The sequence below is a fragment of the Rhinolophus sinicus genome, linkage group LG04 (assembly GCF_036562045.2).
Source record: "Rhinolophus sinicus isolate RSC01 linkage group LG04, ASM3656204v1, whole genome shotgun sequence".
Classification (NCBI taxonomy): Eukaryota; Metazoa; Chordata; class Mammalia; order Chiroptera; family Rhinolophidae; genus Rhinolophus; species Rhinolophus sinicus.
Window position 1 is genome coordinate 27,789,934 of NC_133754.1, and position 23,328 is coordinate 27,813,261.

The following is a 23,328-nucleotide window of genomic DNA, read 5'->3' on the forward strand; positions in this document are numbered from 1 at the left end:
ATCATATTTCATTTTTCCTCCTCCACAGTACTTGGATCACTACTTAGTAGCACACAGTACCTGTGAGTCAGTGATATAATAAGATCCCCTTTCCTGGAACATGAATTAATATCTCAGAGACAGTCTGGGAATGGAATTCTGTACATGCTCTAACCCTGAGCTACTCAGAACATTCTTAAAATATTATATTCAGTTCTGGTAACTAGATTTTCAAAAGAAATTATACAGATGGAAGCATATTCACAGGAAACTAAGAATGATCCGGGAGGTAAAGAGGCCAGAAACTAAATCCCTAAAATAAAAATTGAAATGAATGAGAATGTTTACCTTTGAATTCTTTAATAGTGGACAATTCATCCAAAACTCCAGCTTTTCAGCTCCTTCATTTTATCAACCTCAATAATCTTAACTTCAACTTTATTTTGGCCACTCACACAAAAAGTCATAAACCCATGACATTACTCAGAATTGTAATGGCCTGCTCAGTTTTCTGCCTCAGTAACCCCTACTATATCAATTTTTAAATCTCTAGTCCTCACCCCCTCAAATTTCTCTCTCTGAATCCTTTCATTTTCCTTTCCAAACCAATAAGTTTCCACTGCCCTTTCTTTAATCACCGAATGCTAAACTCGCTTCTCTCACTATTCATTTGTTGAACTATCAGGCAAAACCTCAAAGCTGAATCAATCCAATGATTATCTTATCCCTATTCATATGATTCATACTGTACTGCATGATCTTCAATTTCAACTAATTCTTCAAGGATGTCTTAAAAATCTTTCTGATTAGTCCTCCTTAATTCTCCATAATGACTGTTTTATTTTTCCCCTTTGTTTCGAAATCTTGACCCTAAGATTCATCAATCCTACCTCCAAAGTGAAGCATTCAATTACTATTAGAAATAATTTTTTCGGCTGCACAACTTACAAATTAACTACATCCATATTATTTTCTTTTCTCTTTCCTGAAAGAGTGAAAGTGGCAAAACACTACATTCAGGTCTGGTAATTCAATTTTCCTATTTAAGGCTAATCTTTCCACCTGAACTCTAGATATCATTTTATCTAAGATTATCTTCACAGTTTCCTTCTTTCAATTGTGTCCTCATCAGTATTAAAATGTGTAAGTCTTTGTATACTCAATTCTAAACTCAAAAGCTTTCACTCAATTCCATGTCCTCTGTTTCTTTTCATAACCAAACATCTTCAAGGACTTAATCTATACACATCTTGTCTCCAGCTATTTTCACTTGGTGTTCATCAATCCACTATGCCTCTAAAACTGTTCCTGCCAAGATCATGAGTTCAGGGTCACAAGATCCTTTTCAAAGCTTCACTTCTGCAGCATAACATTGTTAAACCTTCCTAAACCACTCTTTCTTTGACATGCCATAGGTGGTTAGGAAAATGAAATCTGGAGTCATACTCCTAGCCATTGGTGTGGCTACAAGTTATTTAACACCTCTCCATATTTCAATTGTAAATGGGAATAAAACCAGAATTTATAGGGTTGTTGTGAGGATTAAACGAGTTATTATATGTAATGTGGTAGTGAAAGTCGCAAAAGTAAGCTCTGGTCCTGTTGCCACGCAGCTGCCTACCCGTCTGTCCCCTCGCACCTGCCCCTAAAGAAAGGAGAGTCTGTGAGACGGATCCTTTCAGGGACTTAGCTTCACCTTTGTGCTTACACCTTATGTCTCCCTGTTTGGCCCCAAAGGATGGCTAGTTAGTCAATAACGGGTATGATTCCCCAACAGGGGAACGACCTAAGCCAGACACAGTAGCATGGGGACCATCTGGGGAACTCGCAGGGTTGATAGAGATGGATGAGTACAGCCCCCTACCTTCCCCAGGCTAAGGAGAGCCTCTGCCTCTGTGGCTGCATTCCTTCCCACAACCTGCAGGGGCAGTGACTCAATGATGTGCTCTCCATCTATTCATATGCATAAAGGTTTGGTCCCTTGGGGAAGTACATACATCCTGAGACTTACGGTTCCGCTGCCTGCAGGCAAAGGTGATTGGCTTGCATCAGTTTCCTAGTATAATGTGTGAGATTCACAGATCTTGAGACTAACAAACTTTACTTCCTCACCTAACTAATAAAAGCTATGTGTTGGCCCGATTCCGGGCTCAGTCCTTGAGGCTGGAGTCCCTTGGCCCCGCTCGCACTCTATTTTTGGCTACTGTATTTCTTAACCCTGCACCGCCCTCCTTGTTCCCCACAACCCTTGTTGCGCTGGACACGACATGGTCCTAGTTTAATCTCTTATCGCTTTGGCTAGTATTCTTATCAATGCTTGATTTTGCCTTCGCTTTTTTCCCTTCCCTTCCCTCCTCCACCCCCTCTTTTTCTTTCTTTCTTTTTTTATCTATCTTGTAAATCAATGTTTCTCAAAGGTTAGGTTCTGAATGTGAATTACTCTGCATATTTGTTTTATATACAAATTCTTGAATCTCTCTAGAGTTAATGAATCTAAATCTTTTGATGATTGAAAAATCTTTTCTAATAAATGCTCCCAATGACTGATATAAACAAAAGTTTGTGTTTGTGAAATTTTTTATTTATTTGTAATTATTTATTTATTTATTTATTCTTTTTGATGTAGACAAAAGTTTGAGAATCACTGATATTGGTGTTTTTCAGGATCCTGTCCTAGTACTTCTCTCTTCACTCATGTAGGTAGGTATCTACCTTTCTAAGTAATCCAACTGCTGATTATTCTCAAATTCTTTTCTGGAGAAAAGAAGGGACTGTGATCACTTCAGGTTTGCAATCCAATGTCCTTTCATATAAATCTTCATATCGATATTTCAGAGATATCTAAAACTCATCACATCCAAAACTATTACCTTCCTCAACCATAACCTGCCCCTCTTCCAAAATGATCAATCTTACTATTCAAACTCAAAATGTGAACTTCACCTTTTAAGTACTACCTCTTTCTCTTCACTCCATCCCCATTAGCCACCAAGCCCTATGGAACCTAAACATCTCTTGAGTTTAGTCTGACTGACAACTCACTAGTCCAAGGGGTCAGCGTATCTCACCAGACTAAGCCAACAGTCTCCTATAGAGATTTAAACAAAACCATGTCTCTTGATTATCTGCCCCATTACATTCTCCATATTCTTTACAAAAAATCTAATGGTGTCATTTCTCTAAATGAATGCCTTGAATGGCTCACCATTTTACTCTGATAATGGCAAAATTCCTAACTTATGCTTTAAATAATGACCATCTTTATAATTCAGACTAACATTGCCTCTGGATCTTAATAAAAAAGCTGGACAAAATATATTTATATATATTTTATATCCATCTAAAAGCATCAGTAAGCTAAAAAGCCGGAAGTCAGAAACCAAGAGATGAGCCTGGCATTTGGGAGAACCCCAAAATTGAAGGAGGCTAAGGTAAACCCTGAATCCTTGAAGGGCTATGTCCTAAGAATAATGGTAAATTGAATATAGACAAGTACTTTTGCAGGAAATGAATTTCAGTTTTCAACCATCTCAGTCTCTGATTGGATTAACTTGTTCTATTATTGGTAATCCCCTCTGGACATCTTTCAAAAACAAATGAAAACCCTCTTTGAAGGAACATAACATCATTCTAAAAAATATGCTGCAAATTTTACATCAACAACTCTCTACATCTGTAATTCTGTGTCTGAATTTGAATCACTGCAGTGTTTGTTAAATGAAGAAATGGTGAAAAATAAATTTTTTCTGGTTAAGTAAAATAAATTACCTTCATCATTGTTATGGCAATGTATCGAGCTTCTTTCACTATCATTGGTTCATAGGAAACATCCAGCTTTGGTGATGCCAACCCGCCAAAAGTCATGTCAGTGTTAGAAGATACAGCAGTTACTGCAGGACTGCCAGGAATCCTTTGAGATTTCTTTACTTGTTCTTGTTGTAAAGATGTTTTTTTCTGAGAAACAGGAACGGCTTTCACTTCCACCTAAACCAAGATATTATAAAAAGCAAATATTATTATTATATAACTGTCCATGACACATCAAGAAAAGCAATTTACAGCTATGGACCCACGATTCTATAATTTTTTTGTTATCATTGGCCCATCGTGGGCATTCTCTTCAATGGCTTATTTAATAGTGCCAGAACGACCTTAAGATGGTTCCACAATATGGATATGAACACAGTGTAAAAGAGAGAACTTGTTTTTCAGAATAATCATAGATATTAAAACATAATATAAAAATAAATGCCACCATTAATAAAGTACAGGAATGCATAGTAGAATGAATTTACATTGAATTTTTGCAGGGACTAACATTAAATTATTTTATCAGGTAACTTAAGTATAAATACTTTCTCACCATCTCCACATATTTTGAAGTGCTAATCTCAATTTTAACCATTCTGCAGAAGAAAATGTACTCCATTGATAAGTCTTAAAAATTAACACATAATAAAACAAATCTCATACCTAATGCCTAAATAATTTTATTTAGTCTAGTGAAGGAAGAGTCCTGTTAGACAGCTCTGTCATCAACATAACCTATTTGATCTAAGCGATCTAATTAAGCTTTCTAGCTCACCTTCTTCAACAATAAAATGAGGTTATCTTTCATCTACTTTACTGCACAGATGCAAAAAATAGATTTGCTAATGCATATTAAAACAGTGAAAGTACAAATTATTTTATAAACAATACTCAGAAATACTTTCCAGGAATTACAATAAAACATTTTATTGTTGCTTGTACGTTTGTTTATGCATGAGCAAAAACCACTTGATAGACAACCACAAAGTTACAAGCAATTTATTATTAACACTGCGCTCTGACCCACTGAGAGCTAACAGGCCACCTGCTAAGCAATTTAAATGCCTCTTTAGCTCATCAGGTATCATCATCATTCTCAAGTTCAAAGCTTCTTCTGTTCTTTTCAGACACTACTTTTATGGTTGTTAAGAACAGCTAATTCAACAATAGGATCTTGACAGAAATAGTAAGGGTAGTATTGATGAAAGTAACAGCATGAGTTTAGTAATCCAGGAGCATCCCAGAACTGTGGAATACCTTTAATGTTTATTATTCTTATTACTGCAATTCTACGGAGTCAGTACTTTGCGACTCTGACTACCAACATAAAGTTAAGTGCAGCTGGCAAATATGTTCCATTAAATAACCACAACCTTTAGTTGGGGTTATGAGAGATCAGTATTTGAACTGACATAATGCCCTGAAAACATTACAAATCCATCTTATATATTTAAAACATAGAAATTTAAAGGTGTATTAGTAAAATTCTTCAACTCATATACACTGCTACTATTTATATACATACTATCTTGATTCAATCTTTCTTTAAACAACTATACTATATTTACTCTAAGTAAATTAACATTTGAAGTATACTTACTTGGCTGTGTACTAAGAACCCTCAAGTAAATAACTGAACAATTTTATATGCTGACTACTGAGATATTATAGAATGATAAATATTCTGCTTTCTTTTATAAACTGCTTCTTTAAACATTTTTTGTTATTTTATTTCCTATGTGACTGTCTCTTTTCACTAAATAAGATTTTCTTGGAATAATCATTTTTATAAGTTAAAAAGTAACAATAACACTTGCTACTTAAAAAAAGCATTTTAGATCTCACTGAAACAACAACTTTTATGTTTCAACCAACTTTTATGTTTCAAATAACTGGCTGTTATTACATAAACATATTTAAACAAATTTTGGTAAGTCTAAAATGCTCCTAAAGGTTCATGTTCTTTCTATTAGGCTGAAAATAAAAACAGATTAAGTTAATCTTGTTTTCAACTAATATGATAATATGATATTAATAAATTAAAAATCAATAGGTATGCAAATCACATTTCCTAAACAATATTTTCAGGACTTTCCTAGATATGGTTTCTAAAATAGAGATAAATCTGATATGGATTTTGAGCATAATGAGTAAGAAGTCTAGTGTAAAAAAGGGCAGAGTAGGAGAAGCAAAATATACAGGAGAAAAACAGGAAGGACAGAAAGAGAGATAGGACGACGTGTGGGGGGAAGAAAAAAAGAAAAAAAGAAAAACCAAAAAGGAGGAGAGCATAAAAGATAAAGCATAAAGTCTGACTTGAAATGTAAGCTATGAACAACCCAGATACCAAAATGGAGTAAGAGACAGCAAACGGTGCAGAGGAGGTGACATTAAAAAAAAAAAAAAAAAAAATACAACTAAAGAAAGACTTAAAGCATAACAGTATGAACATTAAAAAGAAATGTTAGGCTGACAAGGAAAATGGTAGTCACACAAATAAGGAACTTACTGTGTGGGCCAAAGACTGGATTTAACCATTTACTACATACACTTAAGTGAGAAATTCATCAGTAAATAAATACATTAGCCTTTTAACATATTAGTGTATTGTATTGTGATGAAAATTCTGTCCTTGGAGTCATTTCTTTTTTGTATCACTATCAGGATTACTTTATTCTTTACTCATTTTTTTCTTATAATTTGCTTTTTTGCTTTCCAGTGAATTCATAATAGGCATGAAATCACTTTGATGGGGCACAATCGTCCTTAAAAAAGATAGAAAATGTAGTGCACCATACTGTATAAATATATAAATGTTGTATGTAATTAAGAGTATATCCTATTCCATCCTATCCATGCTATGTTTGAGTCATGATTGAAATCCTTACTGTGGGTCATGACCCAAACTTTGAAAGCCACTGGTAAAGCTTAATTTTTGTATAGGATCAGGGGCAAATACTTTTCCACACAGTTTTATTTACTGGTCTTAAGACATGTGAACTATATATCTCATGTCTTTTTTACTATCAGTCAGGTAAAAGGTTTCATTAGCATTGTACTTCTTCATGGTATAAATCAAAGCATGTACCAAGTAGTTGAAATAGTTCTATTAAAAGTAATAATGAGGTAAAATTAGCTGCTTTGTAAGTAAATGAGATTTTGTTGCTTAACCAACTCTAAGCTCCAATCAAATTACTTTGCAATACAATTTTGAGGGGTAGGGGCAGCTGGGGATTGCCTAAAATTTTCATTCAATATTGATTTTTTGAGAAATACAATAGGTTTTAAATGAGATATTTATATTAATAGATTATATAACAAAGGACATAATTTTACACATTACAGTATATTCTTGTTATTATTAATTAATGTCTCATGGAAGAGATATACAAAGAACTATATTCATCAATACAACATGTGACTATTTCCAGTCCTCATTCTTTTACAATCCAAATTCATTTATTCCTAATTTATTCAGTAAGTATCATGATATTTCAAATGTTATTTCAATAGTACCAAGTGCAGAATATATCTGAGTCTTTTAAACAATAAATACAACATTTTAAAAAGTATTTTCATTGATTTATTCAATCACTATGTATTGAGGGCCTCCCTGCTACGTGCTTAGCACTCTTTCTATGGACACCTTCTTATCCTTCCTTTGCATCATCATAGCACCTAGCAAAATGTAAAAACAAACATAATATATCTTGGAAAACTGCATACTAAGTAATATAAACAAGTCATTTAAACAACTTTTTGGCTTCCTCCCTTATACATATGTAAAGAGGGTTCGGTAAATGGACTCTAGGTACTTGCCATTTCTAAAATTTTATTAGTTACAACAGTCAGTGAATTGATGTCTATTAATTTAATTTTGATATAATTACCTTCATATTGGGAACATGTACCACATCCCCATACTGGTCTTTCGTTTGAACAGTTATGGTAGTTGGCCAACCACAGCGAATGTCATCCTTATTCAGGATCAAAGATGTTTTCTGCGGATCAGCATAGGAATCTGGCTGAAGCCACCTAGCAGTAAGGACAGATACAAGCAAACAAAAAAACCAGTCATCAACGTCTTCAATGATTAAGCCAAAAGAATAAAACACGTATCAAACAAAATACTAAATCATAATCTTCATTTTTGATTCAGCAATAATCACAAGTATCTTCCTTGGAAATCATTAATAACAAATTAATTTTAAAATATGCCAAAGCACATGAAGATTTCTGAGGTTTACAAATAAAACAGAAATAATTTTAAAATTAGGAAACAAAATTTTAACTATGGTCGAATTAAAATAACCAAGGAAATGAATTTAGGTTGAATGTAATTTAAAGTCCCAACGACACTCATTCTTACTAAGGGAAGTCTGCCTTAACTTGCCAGCCTGAAAACCTGCAAAAGAGCAGCTTCTCTGCAAAATTAGGGGCAAAATTGGCATTCTGTTTCCTTGAGAGCAGTCAGGTTAAAGATGTAGATGCCTTGTCCATCTTCACTTTACATAATTTCTCTACTATCTTCCCTCATTACCTTCCCTTCCATGTAAATTTTACCACTTTTCTATACTTGTGAAAGCCATTCCTGAACTCATCCCATGATCTACATTCAAGTTGTTCTGTGAGATAAGTAATAATTCTGCTATGTGTAAAAATCTACAAAGACAACAAGGAGGCTGACAAAAGATTTTCCATTCTTCTCTAATCACCATTTTGGTTTTTAAAACTAAAGAGTAATCTCTGCATTTTTAAAATTAAAACCAGAGAGAAGTTAGATTTCTACATTTACTAGTATAATCACACAAGCCAGCATATTTTTTTCTTTATCTTAAAAAAAAAAAAGCAAATAGCAACAAAATAATTGAGAACACTATAACATCAAATGATTTGATTTAAATTCTAAATTTATATTTGTATTAACTGTAGATTTGAAAAAACCACACATTAAAATAAAATACAGTGATAAATTTGGGCATTTAATTAGATATGAAATACTACTATCCAATACGCAGACTTCTCAATTATACATGTTGCACGTGTATTTTAATAAATAAAAGTTCATGTAGGAAACTTAAAAATAATCAACTAACAATTCTCATATATTTTAAATATATTTTGAAATATTAACTACCATTTTATATTTCAGCAAGTTCAAAAGGCATAAACTAGATTATTTGAGACAGCATGTCAATATCCTAATGACTCCCCTTTCATTTCTCTTCAGCAATGAAGACTGAGGCAACCCTTGAAAGAAACTGATTGTTGTACTTAAAGTGCCTTACCTTGCAAGCCTTCCACCACTAGATCCTGGAACACAAGCAATAAAATCATCCAGGAAGGACTGTTCATTGCTTTGGATTTGAAGTGGTAAGTTTCCTTCCAGTGCCTCTAATATAGTTGGTGAATGAGAAAGAGCTAAACCCTTTCCAAGAATACCAGAATGGGTTTTGCACACCTGTTAGGTAAAAGAGAACATTTATATACTTTAAAATATAAAAGCTTAATTACAGGAATTTCTGAACTTGCACACAATTTTTGATAGGCCATTTTGGGGACATAATTTTCTTCCCATGTCCCAGTGTTCCTGTAGCTTATAAAGCAGAAAATTTCCAGGAGGAAAAAAATATGGAATACTTCCAGTGTTTTTCTTCTCACAAAAATAAGTGACTTATCAGAGATCTGCATCGTAGTTGAAATGGTGCATCTCCTCCCACACTATCTAGCCCTCTACACATTACCTCCCCATTTGTCAGGGCCAGGGCACCATTCTGAGGGCAGCTGTGGAGGTCTCCCTCTTTTTGCGTCCCCATTATAGGCAGCTATCATGGGTAGGTTGTATCTGCTCTCTTGGGTGGGTGGGTACCAAGGTCTTGACTTGGGCAAAAAGTGGATGGAAACTTAATGGTGGCTGCACATCAACTGCATTAGCCTGTCTAAAACTGATTAAAGTTAAGAAAAAGAGGTAGATAAAATCGAAAGGTTAGTCCTTACCTATCTGGCAAGCTAGCCTATGTTTTGGAAAGACCTGCTTTAAATGCTGAAACTCTAGAAACTTTTTAATGGCTATATAATAAATTTCAAAACAAAATATTTCTCATAGAAAAGGATTATACTTCCAGTACTAATTTATACTACAGTAACTTCTGCTTTCTATGAATTATGCAATTTCGAAAATCATAATCTTTGAAATCAAACAGACCTGAGTTTGAATCCCCGTTTTGGTCAAGTTATTGCTATGTGCTTATGAGCTAACAAGTTACAGACCTTCTTGAAAATGTAAAAGGTATGAACTGGTCGTCAAATAATATCTCTATTCTGTGGTTATTAGAAAATTTAAGTTAAATAACACACATAAAATGCACACCACATTGCCTAACAAGTAGTAGGTGTTTAATACACAAGTTAGATCACCACAATGACTACCTTACAAGCCAAAATGGTGGGCAATTTGGGACAAGTAGCATAATAAAGATCTCTTTATATCTGGCCTAAATGACATTTTATAAACCATAATAATCCCTGTAACTATGAATAATATATGAACTCTTTCATGGATCTCCTTAACTAGCATGCTGTCTGACAAATATTGTATTAATATTTATTAAATGTTTGTTGAATTTTCATTTTTGTATATTAAGGTACAAAGATTTGACTTTTCTTTTTTAAAAAACAAAAACATAAGCTGGTGGGTTTTCAAAACCCAGAAGTTTCTTAACATTATTGAGGACACCATGACTCCCTATGATTAGAGCATAGTGATCTAAATCAAGGGCTGTTACCAAACTGGCAGAGGTCAAATTCTAGCTCAGTTGCTTTCTAGCCGTGTGATTCTGGGCAAATTACTTAAAATCTCCTTGCCTTAGTTTCCTTATCTGTAAATGCAGGTAAGAGTCTCTAATTCATAGGGTTGGTGCGAGAACTAAATGAGTTAAAAATATGTTAAGTGTATGAAACAGTACTCAATGAAGAACAAATAAATGTTTGCTTTTATTATTACTGCTGTGATCAATTTATCTCAGGAAACACACATAAAGCATTAGTCGTTTATACATAAACCAGGTATTAGAAGACCTAGATACTAGCCTCTACATCTCAATTAGCTGAATTCTAGAGAAGTCACATAACTTTTCTGAACTTTAGTTACTGTAATTGCAAGATACGAAAGAGGTTACTGACCTCAAAGTGTAACTGCAAAAATAAGTAAATAATAAAGATATTGTAAACTACAGAGTGCTCTACGGGCATTATTTAAATAATTACTAACTCTTTTCTCCCCTTTTTCCTAACTGGTAAATAAAACTTTCAAGATCCACTTTCCACGTGCACAGCTCTGCAAAGCCTTCCGCTACACCCCCGGCACTTGGTAGCTCTTCTTTCTTCTGGAGGATTCACGGCTCACTCTAGAGTTAGCACCCACCCCAGTACAGCAAGGGCTCACATGTGTCTCTCCCATCAATGGGAGAAATGGTAAGTTATTTATCTGTATAATCGCCAATAACTAGAATGAAGTATTTAATGAATGAGTCCTGCTTTCAAGGAAATTAATGTGGATCTGAATGAATACATAGCTTTTAAATTAATGTACAAAGTTTATCCTTACAATACTTGGACAATACCTGTAATGCAGCCTCTTCAAGAATTTCAAGATCTTCCTCTAATTCATTACCTGTTGTGTAAATAAAAGTTTTACTAAAATATATCAATACTTAGTTTAACTTTCTAGTCCTCTGCATTCTTTATACCTTTTACACAATCCTGATATTCTAAATTGAAAAGAGCTAGTATCATTCTGCATAAATCTCAGTGGTTTACATTTTAAAATGTAATTTTCAGTGTGAATATAAGCTGTAATTCTCAATACTCAAAATGTATCCAAGTGATTTGCAAAAGATTTATTTATGTATATAAATGTGTAACTTTTAGTATTCCTCACTTTTCACACACAAAAAATGAGGAAACTAATTACTCAGAATCTGAGCATTTTTATTTTGACTAACTTATAGAAGAGCGATGTACATTTACTAAACAACAATAACTTGCAGGAAAATCTAAGGTAGTGACTGCACCTTCTAGCCATTTTCTCCTTTATTGCTTAACATAGAACATATTTTAATTATTTTCTTTGATAGTTTAATTTATAAAATATTACTACTACTACAGTAATAAATGTTCAAAGGAAAATTTTCAAATTATACTGAAGTACAGAATGAATAATTTTGATACTTCCCCCCTCCTAAACATACACAGCGTCAGCAGTTTGTTATGTACTGTTTTAGAAACTTTGTGTGCAAATAAATGTATGTATGTGTCAACATACACACATGTGCACACATACACACATATTTATATATATAGAAGATGATGTTCACAAAAATGGGACCTTCTTCTGCAACTTGCTTTTCCCAGTGAATATAATTTGGACATCTTTCTTGGTCAAGACATAGAGGTCTATTTTTTCTTATTTTTTTAACAGTTGCATACATTCCCACTGTATGGACAAACCATTACTTATTAAGCAGTTTCCAATTGATACACCTTTTGGTTATTTCTAAGTTTTCTAATCACAAGCACTGTTATATTAATCTATCTTACAACATATTTTTTTGAGCATTTGTACAAGTATGTATAAGGAATTGCTACATGAAAAAGTATATGCATGTAAAATTTGAACAGTTATTGACAAATTTCCTTAAAAGTGGTTGTACTAATTTTCATTATGTGAATAGAATACAAGATGTCTCATTTCCTCATTCATATATCAAAATTAAGTAGGAATGAGGGAACTGGGAAGGACGAAAGTGAGCAGGAAAAAGAGAGGATAGAAATGGAAGAAAAGAGTAGAGAAAGGGAAGAAAGAAAGGATCAAGTGGGAAGGGCAGTCTCAAAGGGAAGAGATATAGATAAACTTTAATGCCTTTTATGCCCAAATACTGCGAAAATACAATATTAAACCATGTGTAAACATCACAGAACTAGGAAATATTTTTAACTTTATTTTCTTATTTGCTATCTTGATTATAAATCAACTTACATATTATATCATACAAATCTGTATCATATTTAGAGGTATCACTTCTACCACTGCCTCATTTCTCTGTTCTCCTTCACATGAAAACTCTCTCAAAGAGCTATCTATATTCAACCTGACTCCCCACTCTTCCTGACTTTCCATTTTCTCACTCTGATCTAAAAAGCCTTTGTATTTCTCTCATTTTACTGATGTATTTCTTATTGAATATATAAACAATCAAGAAGTTACTCAATCCAATGACAGATTTTAATTGACATCTCAGCAGCATGTAAAAATTCCACGAATATCCACTCTCCTGGTTTTGCTCCTACCTCACTGGCTGCTGCTCCTTCAGTCTTTCTGCAATTTTGTTCTTCCTATTAAGCCCAGCTTTGAAATTTTGGCCCAGCTTTGATCCTGGGCTCTTCTCTTCCTCATTTGCATTCTCTTCTCAGCTCATCTTTCATATGGTCCCATGTATTTATTTATTTACTTTGACAAGGATTTTATTTTAAATTTTTTTATTTTTCAAATTTTCATTAAATTTATTGGGGTGACATTGTTTAAAAAAGTTTATATAGGTCTCAAGTGTACAATTCTATAAAACATCATCTATATGAGCATTTTTATTTTGACTAACTTATATACTGCATTGTGTGTTCACTATTCAGAGTCAGTTTTCCTTCCATCACCATATTTTTGACCCCCTTTACCTTCTTCTTCCACCCCGCTCTCACCTTATCCTCTGGTAACCACTAAACTATTGTCTGTGTTTATGAGTTTTTGTTTGTCTTACTGTGTTTCCCCCAAAATAAGACCAAGCCGGACAGTCAGCTCTAATGTGTCTTTTGGAGCAAAAACTAATATAAGACCCGGTATTATGTCATATCATATCATATCATATCATATATCATACCATACCATATCATATCACATCATATCATATCATACATCATATCAAATCATATAAGATCAGGTCTTATATTAATTTTTGCTCCGAAAGATGCATTAGAGCTGATTGTCTGGCTAGGTTTTATTTTCGGGGAAACATGGTATTTGTTTGTTGCTTTCAGTTTTACATTCTACATATGAGTAAAATCACATGGTTCTTGACTTTTTCTGTCTGACTTATTTCCTGAGCATGATAATCTCAAAACCCAACCATGTTGTCACAAATGGTAGTATTTCATCTTTTCTTAAGGCTGAGTAATATTCCATTGTATATATATGTACCACATCTTCTTTATTCAATAATCTATTGCAGGACACTTTGGTTGTTTCCATGTCTTTAAATATCAACTATGGTCAAATCACATTTCTGTTGACTTGTTCCCTGAGCTTCAACGAGTTCCAGTTGTCTACTTGATATGTTCACTAGAAAATTTAAGAAGTATCTCAAACTTATGGTTTAATACTGTATATTCAGTGATTAACCCAGTGCCTGGCACACAGCATGGATATGGATAAAGGAAGGCGTCTGTGGTATATGTGTGTGTGAACACAAAAGACTAGAGGATACTCTTCCATCTTCATTTAAAAAATCCCAAACTACCAGTATACTAAATTGTTATTGCTCATGAGCATTATGTGACTACGGAACTCATTTTGCTAATCTATTTTCAGAATGTTCTATAATAAACATAGTTTATATTTAAAATTAAAAAAGAATCATTTATAAATACCTAATACTTGACCAGGCTTACCAATAGGAAGTGCTAGGTCCTTCTTCATCAAAGCTGCTGCACAAACACCACCAAGATTGGCTAATTCTTTTTCCAAATGAATGACTCCCTGTAGAATTGCACAAACATATCATCTGCTTTAAAAAATGTTTGGACTATCAACAAATGTGACTTGCATACAAGCATAACTTTTGAAAGTAGAGGGAAACATGGTTCAATTAAGAGTGGAAAAGATTCAATGTCATGTCTCATGCTGGGTTGTAAGGCTTGGGCCCACAGGTTCATGGTCCAAAGAATTTCTCATTCGTTTCTTTGAGGAAACATGATCATTTTTTCACCTTGATTTTGTTTTATTGTATGATTTGAAATACTTAGAAGAGATACTGAATTGGCCCGATTGTGAAATCAGGTTCTATTATTTACTCAGAAAGGTACAGCGACCTGAGCAGGTTTGGAACAGGCAGAACTACAAGCCTGCTGAGTCTTCAAAGGCTGGGTCATGTTACACAGACTCCATTCTCTTTATGTATTGAAAGTAGCAAAAACCAATGACTGCACACAATTACAGTACAAAACATTTTAAATTATACACCCTAGCTTAAAATAAATTTCAGACTTCTTAAATAAAGGCAGTGAAAAAATTTAAGTCAGTAGCAGCCCTTAGAAACACAATCTTCCTTAACAGAATTAGAAGATAATTAATTCTTACCTCATCAGGTCCGGGGCTAAACTCATATCCAATTGCAAAACATTTGAAACCATAGAAAGAAGCTTTGTCATCTTTCACATAATCTGATGCAGTCTCCAATGAGAAAAGGGCCTCATTTCCTAAGAAAAATAGCTAACATTAAATTCAAAATCTTGAAACAACTTTTTCTTTTATCCATTTCAAGATAGGTAACAATACAAATCAAATACTAAATAAAACCCTAGTCTTTGGGAGGGGGGCAGTTCCTGTATCTATTTGAATAAACTTGCGCTAAAAACAACACTAAAAACAATGGAACCATCCCAAGTGAACTATTATTTTTTTCTTTATGATCAAATTCTCCTTAATCAAATACCCTACCTTTAAGTTACATGAGCAATCATTTTGCAATTTTCTGTCAATTACTGAAGTGAACTACGTTAGCCTTTTCTGTTTCAGAGTGAGCAATCAATCCTTCACCCTGGCATCTGACTTTGTCCGATCTCTTCACAAACAAAAAAAGCATGTTGACTAGAAGAAAGAATTTTCTAAATTCAAATTGACTATTACTTTGAGGGATTACAAGTATAGTTACGGTTAATTAGTTGAAAAGGGAACACACTACATGTAGTTTTAAAAACTTAACAAACTTTCTTTAAAGAAAAATACCCATAACAGCAATACAAGTGTTCTCCCTCTCTCATTCTCTCTCTCTCTCTCTCGCTCTCTCTCTCTCTGTCTCTGTCTCTCTGTCTCTCTGTCTCTCTCTCTCTCTCTCTCTTTCTCTCTCTCACACACACACACACACACCCTCTCAAGCCTGAAAGACTGAAAACAATAGTTTTAACACAACTCAGGAGGTAAGGTGGTTCACCAATTCTCTTGAAAGGAGGGAATCCTTATTACATTTTTAAAATTTAGCACTTACTGAGAAAATAAAAGATCTAACCCACTTTTTCCATAGTTTGGTCACACCAAACAGACAGACATTTGTCAATGTTAACTCTGCTTTGGACAAGCTAATCTTTTTTCACAAGATCCTCAAAACAGTCTCTCTTCTAAAGCTTGGTTATGTTATTCCGTCCCTTCCCCAGAGTCTTCTTTACTCAACTACAATCCAGACACATGGTATAGGTCTTGATGAAATTCTTCTAAAACTTAAATCATTTTCAATGATGTATCCTTATTAAACATAGTTATCATAAATGTATATATTTGACCATATAAGATAGAAGAAGAAAAAATAACTTACCTGGCAATACTAAAACCATAGTAGGCCACCCAGAAGATCCTGAAAATTTCTTTAATTCTATCCAGGAATTAAGATTTTCATGAATAGATGTCAATTTTGGTCCATATCCTGAATTTTGAACAGTTCTGACAGGAATCAACAAACGAAGAACATCTTCCGACTGTGCAGTGCCACACTGAGGGTCAAACTCGATTGTCATCCACCGTACACATTCTGGAAATGTCACCTGAAGTCACCAGGCAAGAGAAAACTTGCATTTGTTAAGAAGAATTAGATTTTTGCCTTTTGTCTATCTTAGAAACAGGACATCTGGAAAGACGATGCTTTCAACGTATTTATAAAATAAATTTTAAGTAAGTAAATAACAGAGTAGTTTAACATGATCAGAAATGAAGGTATTAATGTTCAGTATCAACTGGTCCTACACCCCACTTGCAATATTTACTGTTTTCTACCTAATATTTGGTTAATATTGCATTAATAATATTTGAAATTACACATTTATTATCATAGAAAAAATACTATAAAGCTGCTTAGTTCCCATAAATATTTAGCTGATTTTCCTGTGGAAGTTTATTTATATGGTAAGTTTTCCATTTCAGTAAGTACCGTTTAAGAAATATAACCAGGTAAATTAAAACAATGTGATAGATAAAATATAAAGATATATTGATGGAAAAATGAATAAATCACCAAAATGTAAGGTTTTAGTCACTTTTAGGTTATATACCATTCAAAGTATCTGTTACAAATGCTTCTTTTCCTTTGCCAAAAACCTTCATATATTTGGAAATAAATATAAACACACACAATAAAAACCTAGATTTGTGTATTTTCCTGATCTAAAGTTTTAACATATATAGAGTTTGTGATGGCACATAATTACATGCATTTTTAAGGCCACTTTTAAGCTTCTGTCACCATGATTATAGACAGAATTCTGTCATGATAGGCAAAGAACAATTCAGCAGGTCCTTGTCAAATGGTAAATTATGAATTGGTTGTAGGATATGACATGAGCCTTAAGTATTAATCTAAAAAAATCACCTAGGAAAACGGTAAACATTTTCAGTAAAGGATTTTTAAAATTCTCCATTTAAATGAAAAGTTCAACCTTGTTCATAATAGCATAAATGTAAATTAAAACTACATTGAGATACCATTTCTCCCATTACATTGGATACCTGTTGGGGAAGTTGAGAGAAAACAAGCACTTTCATTCATTGTTGGTGGGAACACAAAATAGCATAATCTCCAGGGAAGGGAATTTGTCAACATCTAGCAAAACTACATATGCATTCACCCTCTGACAGCAATCCCAGATCTACAAAGCACAAGGCTCCTCATTCTACATTTGTTTAACATAGTAATACCACTTCTAGGAATTTGCTTTGAAGATATGCTTCCAACAGTACGAAACCAAAACAAATATATGCATAAGGTTATTCATTGCAAAAAAACCGCCAAATACTGAGAACACTTTAAATGCTCACACATGAGACTGGCTGAATAAACTATGATACATCTTCACTGTGGAGTACTAAGCAGGTGTAAAAAGAAAAAAATGAGGACTATCTCTTTAAATGGATGTGGAGAGATTTCTATACCCATTGTTCAATTTAAAAAACAAAGCACAACAGAATAGTATATTAAGTGTGTTACCTTTTTTAAATACATCTATCTACAACTATCTATCTGTCTACCTACCTACCTACCTACCTACACCAATTTTTTTCAAAAAGGAAGACAGGGAGGATACATCAGGATACATACTAGAATAAGTGGAAGCAGAAAAAGAAAAGGACTTATAATTCTGAGTATATAATTCCGTATAATTTTATTTGTGGAACCACATTAATATTTTACATACTTTAAAAGTAATATTAAGTCAAATAGGACAGTAAAAATACTCATAAAAATTGAGTGCAAGTAAACAAATAAACCTAACTTTATATCAAACTGATCATATAGCACCCTACACATATATACAAAAAGAACTACTCCACATAACTTTTGAATATTGTAGGTTGATTATATAATGTCAGGGAGATTTATTCTAAAGACAAATATTATGCAAAGAAATCATTAATTTTACTTAATAGCTTCATTATTCACAGTGACATACATTAGTGGAATGGGTATGAAGAAAAGACCTCTATGGTGTTGATTGAAACTAGTAAGGAGTGCTCAAAAACTAATGAAAACAGAGTACAAAGACATAAAAATCCAACTTCAATGAACTTTCACTTGCCAAAGCAAAATCTGAGCATCAAAATGAATAATGACAGCAAAGGATTATAACATTAAGCAAAAAAAGAATACTTAAGCTCATAATGACATAAACACAGAAAATAAATAACTGAATAAATTTTTTAAAATGGAAGGGAAGGGAAAACTCTCCTTTATAATAGAACACCAACTGGCAGGATAACAGAATTAGAAAGCCATTTTGCAACCACTATAAAAGTGATTTGGTAAGAATAACCAATGGATGCTAAAACTATTGGGTGAAAATTTGTTGGGGAACAGTATTTTTTACAGTCTTTAGATGTCTACCCATAGACATTTTCAAAAGGAAAAAAAGAGATGTTTTTGATAACGAAATTCGCCAGCTATCAACTAAGTGCTTCCTGATGGGGTTGCACTGAGAATACATCACACATGCTGCTGCCCAAAATGTGTTACCTGAGCCTAATCATTAGGAAACAATCAATCAAATCCAAACCAAAGGATATTTTTACAAAACCACTGATTGTATTCTTCAAAAATGCGAATGTCATAAAAGACAAAGTAAGGCTGAGGAACTGTTTCAGATTAAAAGAGACAGCAGAGACCTGAAACCTAAACATAATGTAAGAGTGTCATTATTATCATAGACCGTGGTTTAAAAAAAGTGCCATAAATGCCACTACTGGGACAACTGACAAAATGTTTAGTGTATAACATGATATAATACAACTATTTATTATGATAATATTACATCAATGTTAAATTCCTTAAATTTGATCACTATTGTGGTTATACGGAAACTTTACTGTTCTGAGGAACAAGGTGAGGGAGCAAGATGTTTGCAACTTACTATTCAATGGTTCAGTAATAATAAATAGAGATAAATAAATACATAAATAAATACCACAAATGTGGCAAAATATTACCTGAAGAAGCTAAGTGAAACGCATATGGGTGTTCACTGTACAAATCTTGTTACCTTTTTCTACAGGTTTCAAATTTTTTGAAAGAAAAAGTTGAAAAACATGAAAAATGAAGACACACACATTTCATCTATATCTGTGTATGTGTGTACTTATACTAAAAAAAAAGGAAGGATAAACTACAAAATTATGTTAAAATGTTACCTATGACAGGGAAGGAGGGAACAGAGTGAGGGGACAGAGACAAAAGCTAGACTTCTTTGAATATACTTTGATTTACAGCTTTGACTTAGGACTATGTAATTACTTAAATTATTACAAAACAAAACAAGATTTTAAGAGCAATTATTAAAAATCTAGACTAAAATAAAACAAATGATGCCAAAAGTATTTAAATTAGTGGCATAACTGCACAGAAAAGGGATTATTCCAACTTACTTTAAAACGCAGTTATTTCTTTATACATCATAGTTGGGATATATCCAAAAGACAAAAGAAAACACACACACACATACACACACACACGGTGAATAATTAAGTGATTTTCTAATTCTAAAATTTCCAGTATCATCAATAAAAGGGCTTCTAGAAGTATATGAAAAGAGATATAGGTGTAACATACTATGGTCCTTATTGTGAATTAGTAGCATCAGCACAAACTCATAAGATACTTTATCTTAAAAAAATACATATACACATAAATTTGTCTAGACATAAATACATACATATTCACATATATAAATATATATCCACATACATAAAAATAATATGTGCCTGTGTGTATAAGGATATGTGTGAGTATGTATATGTACTAGTTCTGGGCACTATAAAATATCTAGAAACAATAACCACCTCAGGAGAAATGAGCATTCCTAGTGCCAGATTTTGGCTTTTAAATGCCTATCACCATTAAAAGGAATCAGGGCACTTTGAAAAAATGTCTTAAGATCGGAGGCAGGAAATGTAAAAGATGAGCGTGGGAAATCTTACACCAGACAGCCAGGTTACTGTGAATGACTAAGGGGTGTGTCTAAAGGACTCAGGAGACGGGCAGGAGAGGCTCCTGTCCAACACACATGCGGTCCAGTTTCTCAAATAAAATTCAGGAAACAAAAAAAAGGAGCGAGATAAAGGGGGACCTATAGATTGAAAAAAACTTAGGAGACATAACCAATCACAATATATGGATCTTATTTGGATTCTAATTCAAACAATTAAAAATGTGCATATTTGATGATGCGAAGGAATCCTTAGTTTTTTAAATATGCTAATAGTATGCTTATTTTTATGGGTCCTTACATTTTAGAGATACAGAATGAAATATCTATGAATGTGCTTAAAAACAATATAGGAAAGGACAGAACAGGTGGGAAATAAATGAAACAGGTTTGACCAAGAGTTGATAACTGTTGAATCTGGGACGATGAATAAGTAAGGTGACTATACTAGTTTGTCCTTTTATACGTTTACCATATTCTACAATAAAAAGTTGAATACTTTGTAAGCACATAAAATTTAAACTTATAATTAAATTGATAAAGTAGATGAATCTTCCTTCTTAATTTACATGATACAATTTAAAATGTAAGGAATAAGGACTCTGAATATCCTATAATAACATTATATTTGTAAATGTTTTACATTATGTTCAATAGAATACTTTAAATTTTACATTGGGTATGTAAATTTTCAGAGCTCAGGCTGTGGTACAAATAGTATCAGTTCAAAAAGCATGATTTTTAGGTTTTAATGGTTATATCCATTATTACAATATATAATATGCAGTTTAGCATTGTATATTGCACTGTACTTACAGAAAGCTATGAGAACAGCTCTCATAAACCCTACAAAACTAAATTCTTTAACGATAAAAATTCTGTCTTAAACCCTTTTGTGTATGACAGTGCCTAACTATGTTCTGATTCTATATATTTAAATACTATAGAAGAAGTTATACTTCTGAGCTGAGGCAAAGTATCCTTTCAGATATCATTATAGAACATCAAACCAAGTTTTAAATTTAAACTCTCCCTAGGAATCAGTGCCTACCTTGTAGTGCATCACACATGCAGGTTTATAGGGGTGCTCACTCTCTATGACAGCATAGTGATTAGAGGTTGTACAAGCAGAGAGGCCTTGTTCAGGCTGGTTTCCTGTGGTGCTATCTGTTGACTGATTAGGATTGAATGCAGGGGGCGCATACTTCTGATTCAAAATGGCAACTGAGGGAAGCAACTGTTGGACAAGGCCAAAGACTTCTACAGCCACCTAGTATAAAAAAAATGATTACATGAGATAATAAATGTGAAAGTTGCTTAAAAATTATTAATTGCTATAATTGTTGGTTATCTTTATTATTAAGAATTTCCATATAGAGTTTCTTCTGGCTAAGTTTCTGTTTAACGAGGAATTTGTTCTATGGGAAAAAAAGATTTATCTTAGATGTCTTAACTGGTATATGAATAACCTAGTGTGTATTTTGAAACACTTTTGTTTTTTTGTGATCTGCAGTAAACTAGCTTTTACTCAATAATTATGCCAAAAAAAATCAATAGTTTATGATTTCTTCCTTGTCTTGAATATTTCAATTTCAAAACACTCCTATCCTTTTACATTGTTATTTTTATTCAAAATGAAGAAAATTTGGCATCAACCTCATAAATTAAAAAAAAAATCTGTTATCTTAAGCTTTCCTTACATATCATATTTCTAAAATACATTTCCCATTCCAAAATTCTTCAAATGTAAAACCAATAAGTAAACACCGTAATCCAGTAAACAATACTAATAAAACAGAAAGGTTCAACTAATAATAATAACTTCTACCATTTATCATGTCTATCTCTGTTTGTTACCTATAACCCTGGTGCCTCAAAGATTAAAGTATTTTTAAAGGAAGAATACAAAGTCTAAAAAAATGATATTAAAAAAAGATTCAAAGTTATAGAATTAAATTACACACCTTGGGAATAGCAGCAGCTACTGGTCCTATGTAGGCTATAATAAGGGGAAGCAGCATGGAAAACAGACTGGAAGAGCTAAGCAGTTCTGGAATGTCATCAGCTAAAAAAGGCATTAAAACTACAGTTAGAAGGTAATTTCATTGTAATGTATATGTGCTATACTAAATCTATATTCTATTTTCTTGAACAAAATTACAGTTGACATTGAGTTGTTATAAAGGAACTGACACTATTTAAAGGGCTTTATTTACTTGTGCTATCTAAATTAACCAATAAAAAAACTTTTATTCTCCCCACTTTTTAGAAGGGGAAATCAAGGCACATAATGTTTAAGTAACTTGCCCAAAATCATACATTTGTAAAATCATAGAGCCAGGATTAGAACCTAGAGTAACAGTCATGATTTTAAACCATTGCTCTTGGTATCACACATGGCTACATATGTGACATTAGGCAAATTATTTAATCTGTGAGTGCCTCAGTATTCATTTACAATAGAGGAAAATAATAGTACTTCCCTCATAGAATGTTGTGAAGTTTGAGTTAATGTACATAAAACACTTAGAACAATGCCTGCACACAATAAGCACTCCGAAAATGTTTGCTGTTATTAACCTACATATAATGCCTTCTATTTTTCCAAGGAAAGCACTTTGCTGATGAACATTTTAATCATTCATCCATGAACATGGTGCTGGGAAGATACATTGAATCTAGACTGTGAAGACCTTTATATTAAAGGTCAATCAATTATTCCCAAATACTTGTTTCTAGATCTGCTGTTGC

General features: G+C 33.1%; 1 protein-coding gene across 15 annotated transcripts in view; it reads right to left on the bottom strand.

Annotated features, from left to right (window-relative positions):
• MYCBP2 (MYC binding protein 2) overlaps nt 1-23,328 on the bottom strand; it is a 240,014-nt gene that overhangs the window by 86,583 nt on the left and 130,103 nt on the right. For 14 of the 15 annotated variants that reach the window (XM_074329406.1, XM_074329401.1, XM_074329408.1 and 11 more), the window contains 9 exons: nt 22,542-22,642; nt 21,629-21,847; nt 16,428-16,653; nt 15,197-15,315; nt 14,509-14,596; nt 11,412-11,461; nt 9,078-9,250; nt 7,680-7,824; nt 3,748-3,963 (listed from right to left, as the gene is read on the bottom strand). In XM_074329406.1, coding sequence (XP_074185507.1) covers nt 3,748-3,963; nt 7,680-7,824; nt 9,078-9,250; nt 11,412-11,461; nt 14,509-14,596; nt 15,197-15,315; nt 16,428-16,653; nt 21,629-21,847; nt 22,542-22,642 — 1,337 coding nt within the window. The remainder of the gene's footprint in view (nt 1-3,747; nt 3,964-7,679; nt 7,825-9,077; nt 9,251-11,411; nt 11,462-14,508; nt 14,597-15,196; nt 15,316-16,427; nt 16,654-21,628; nt 21,848-22,541; nt 22,643-23,328) is intronic. The other variant, XM_074329409.1, reaches the window with a different exon arrangement.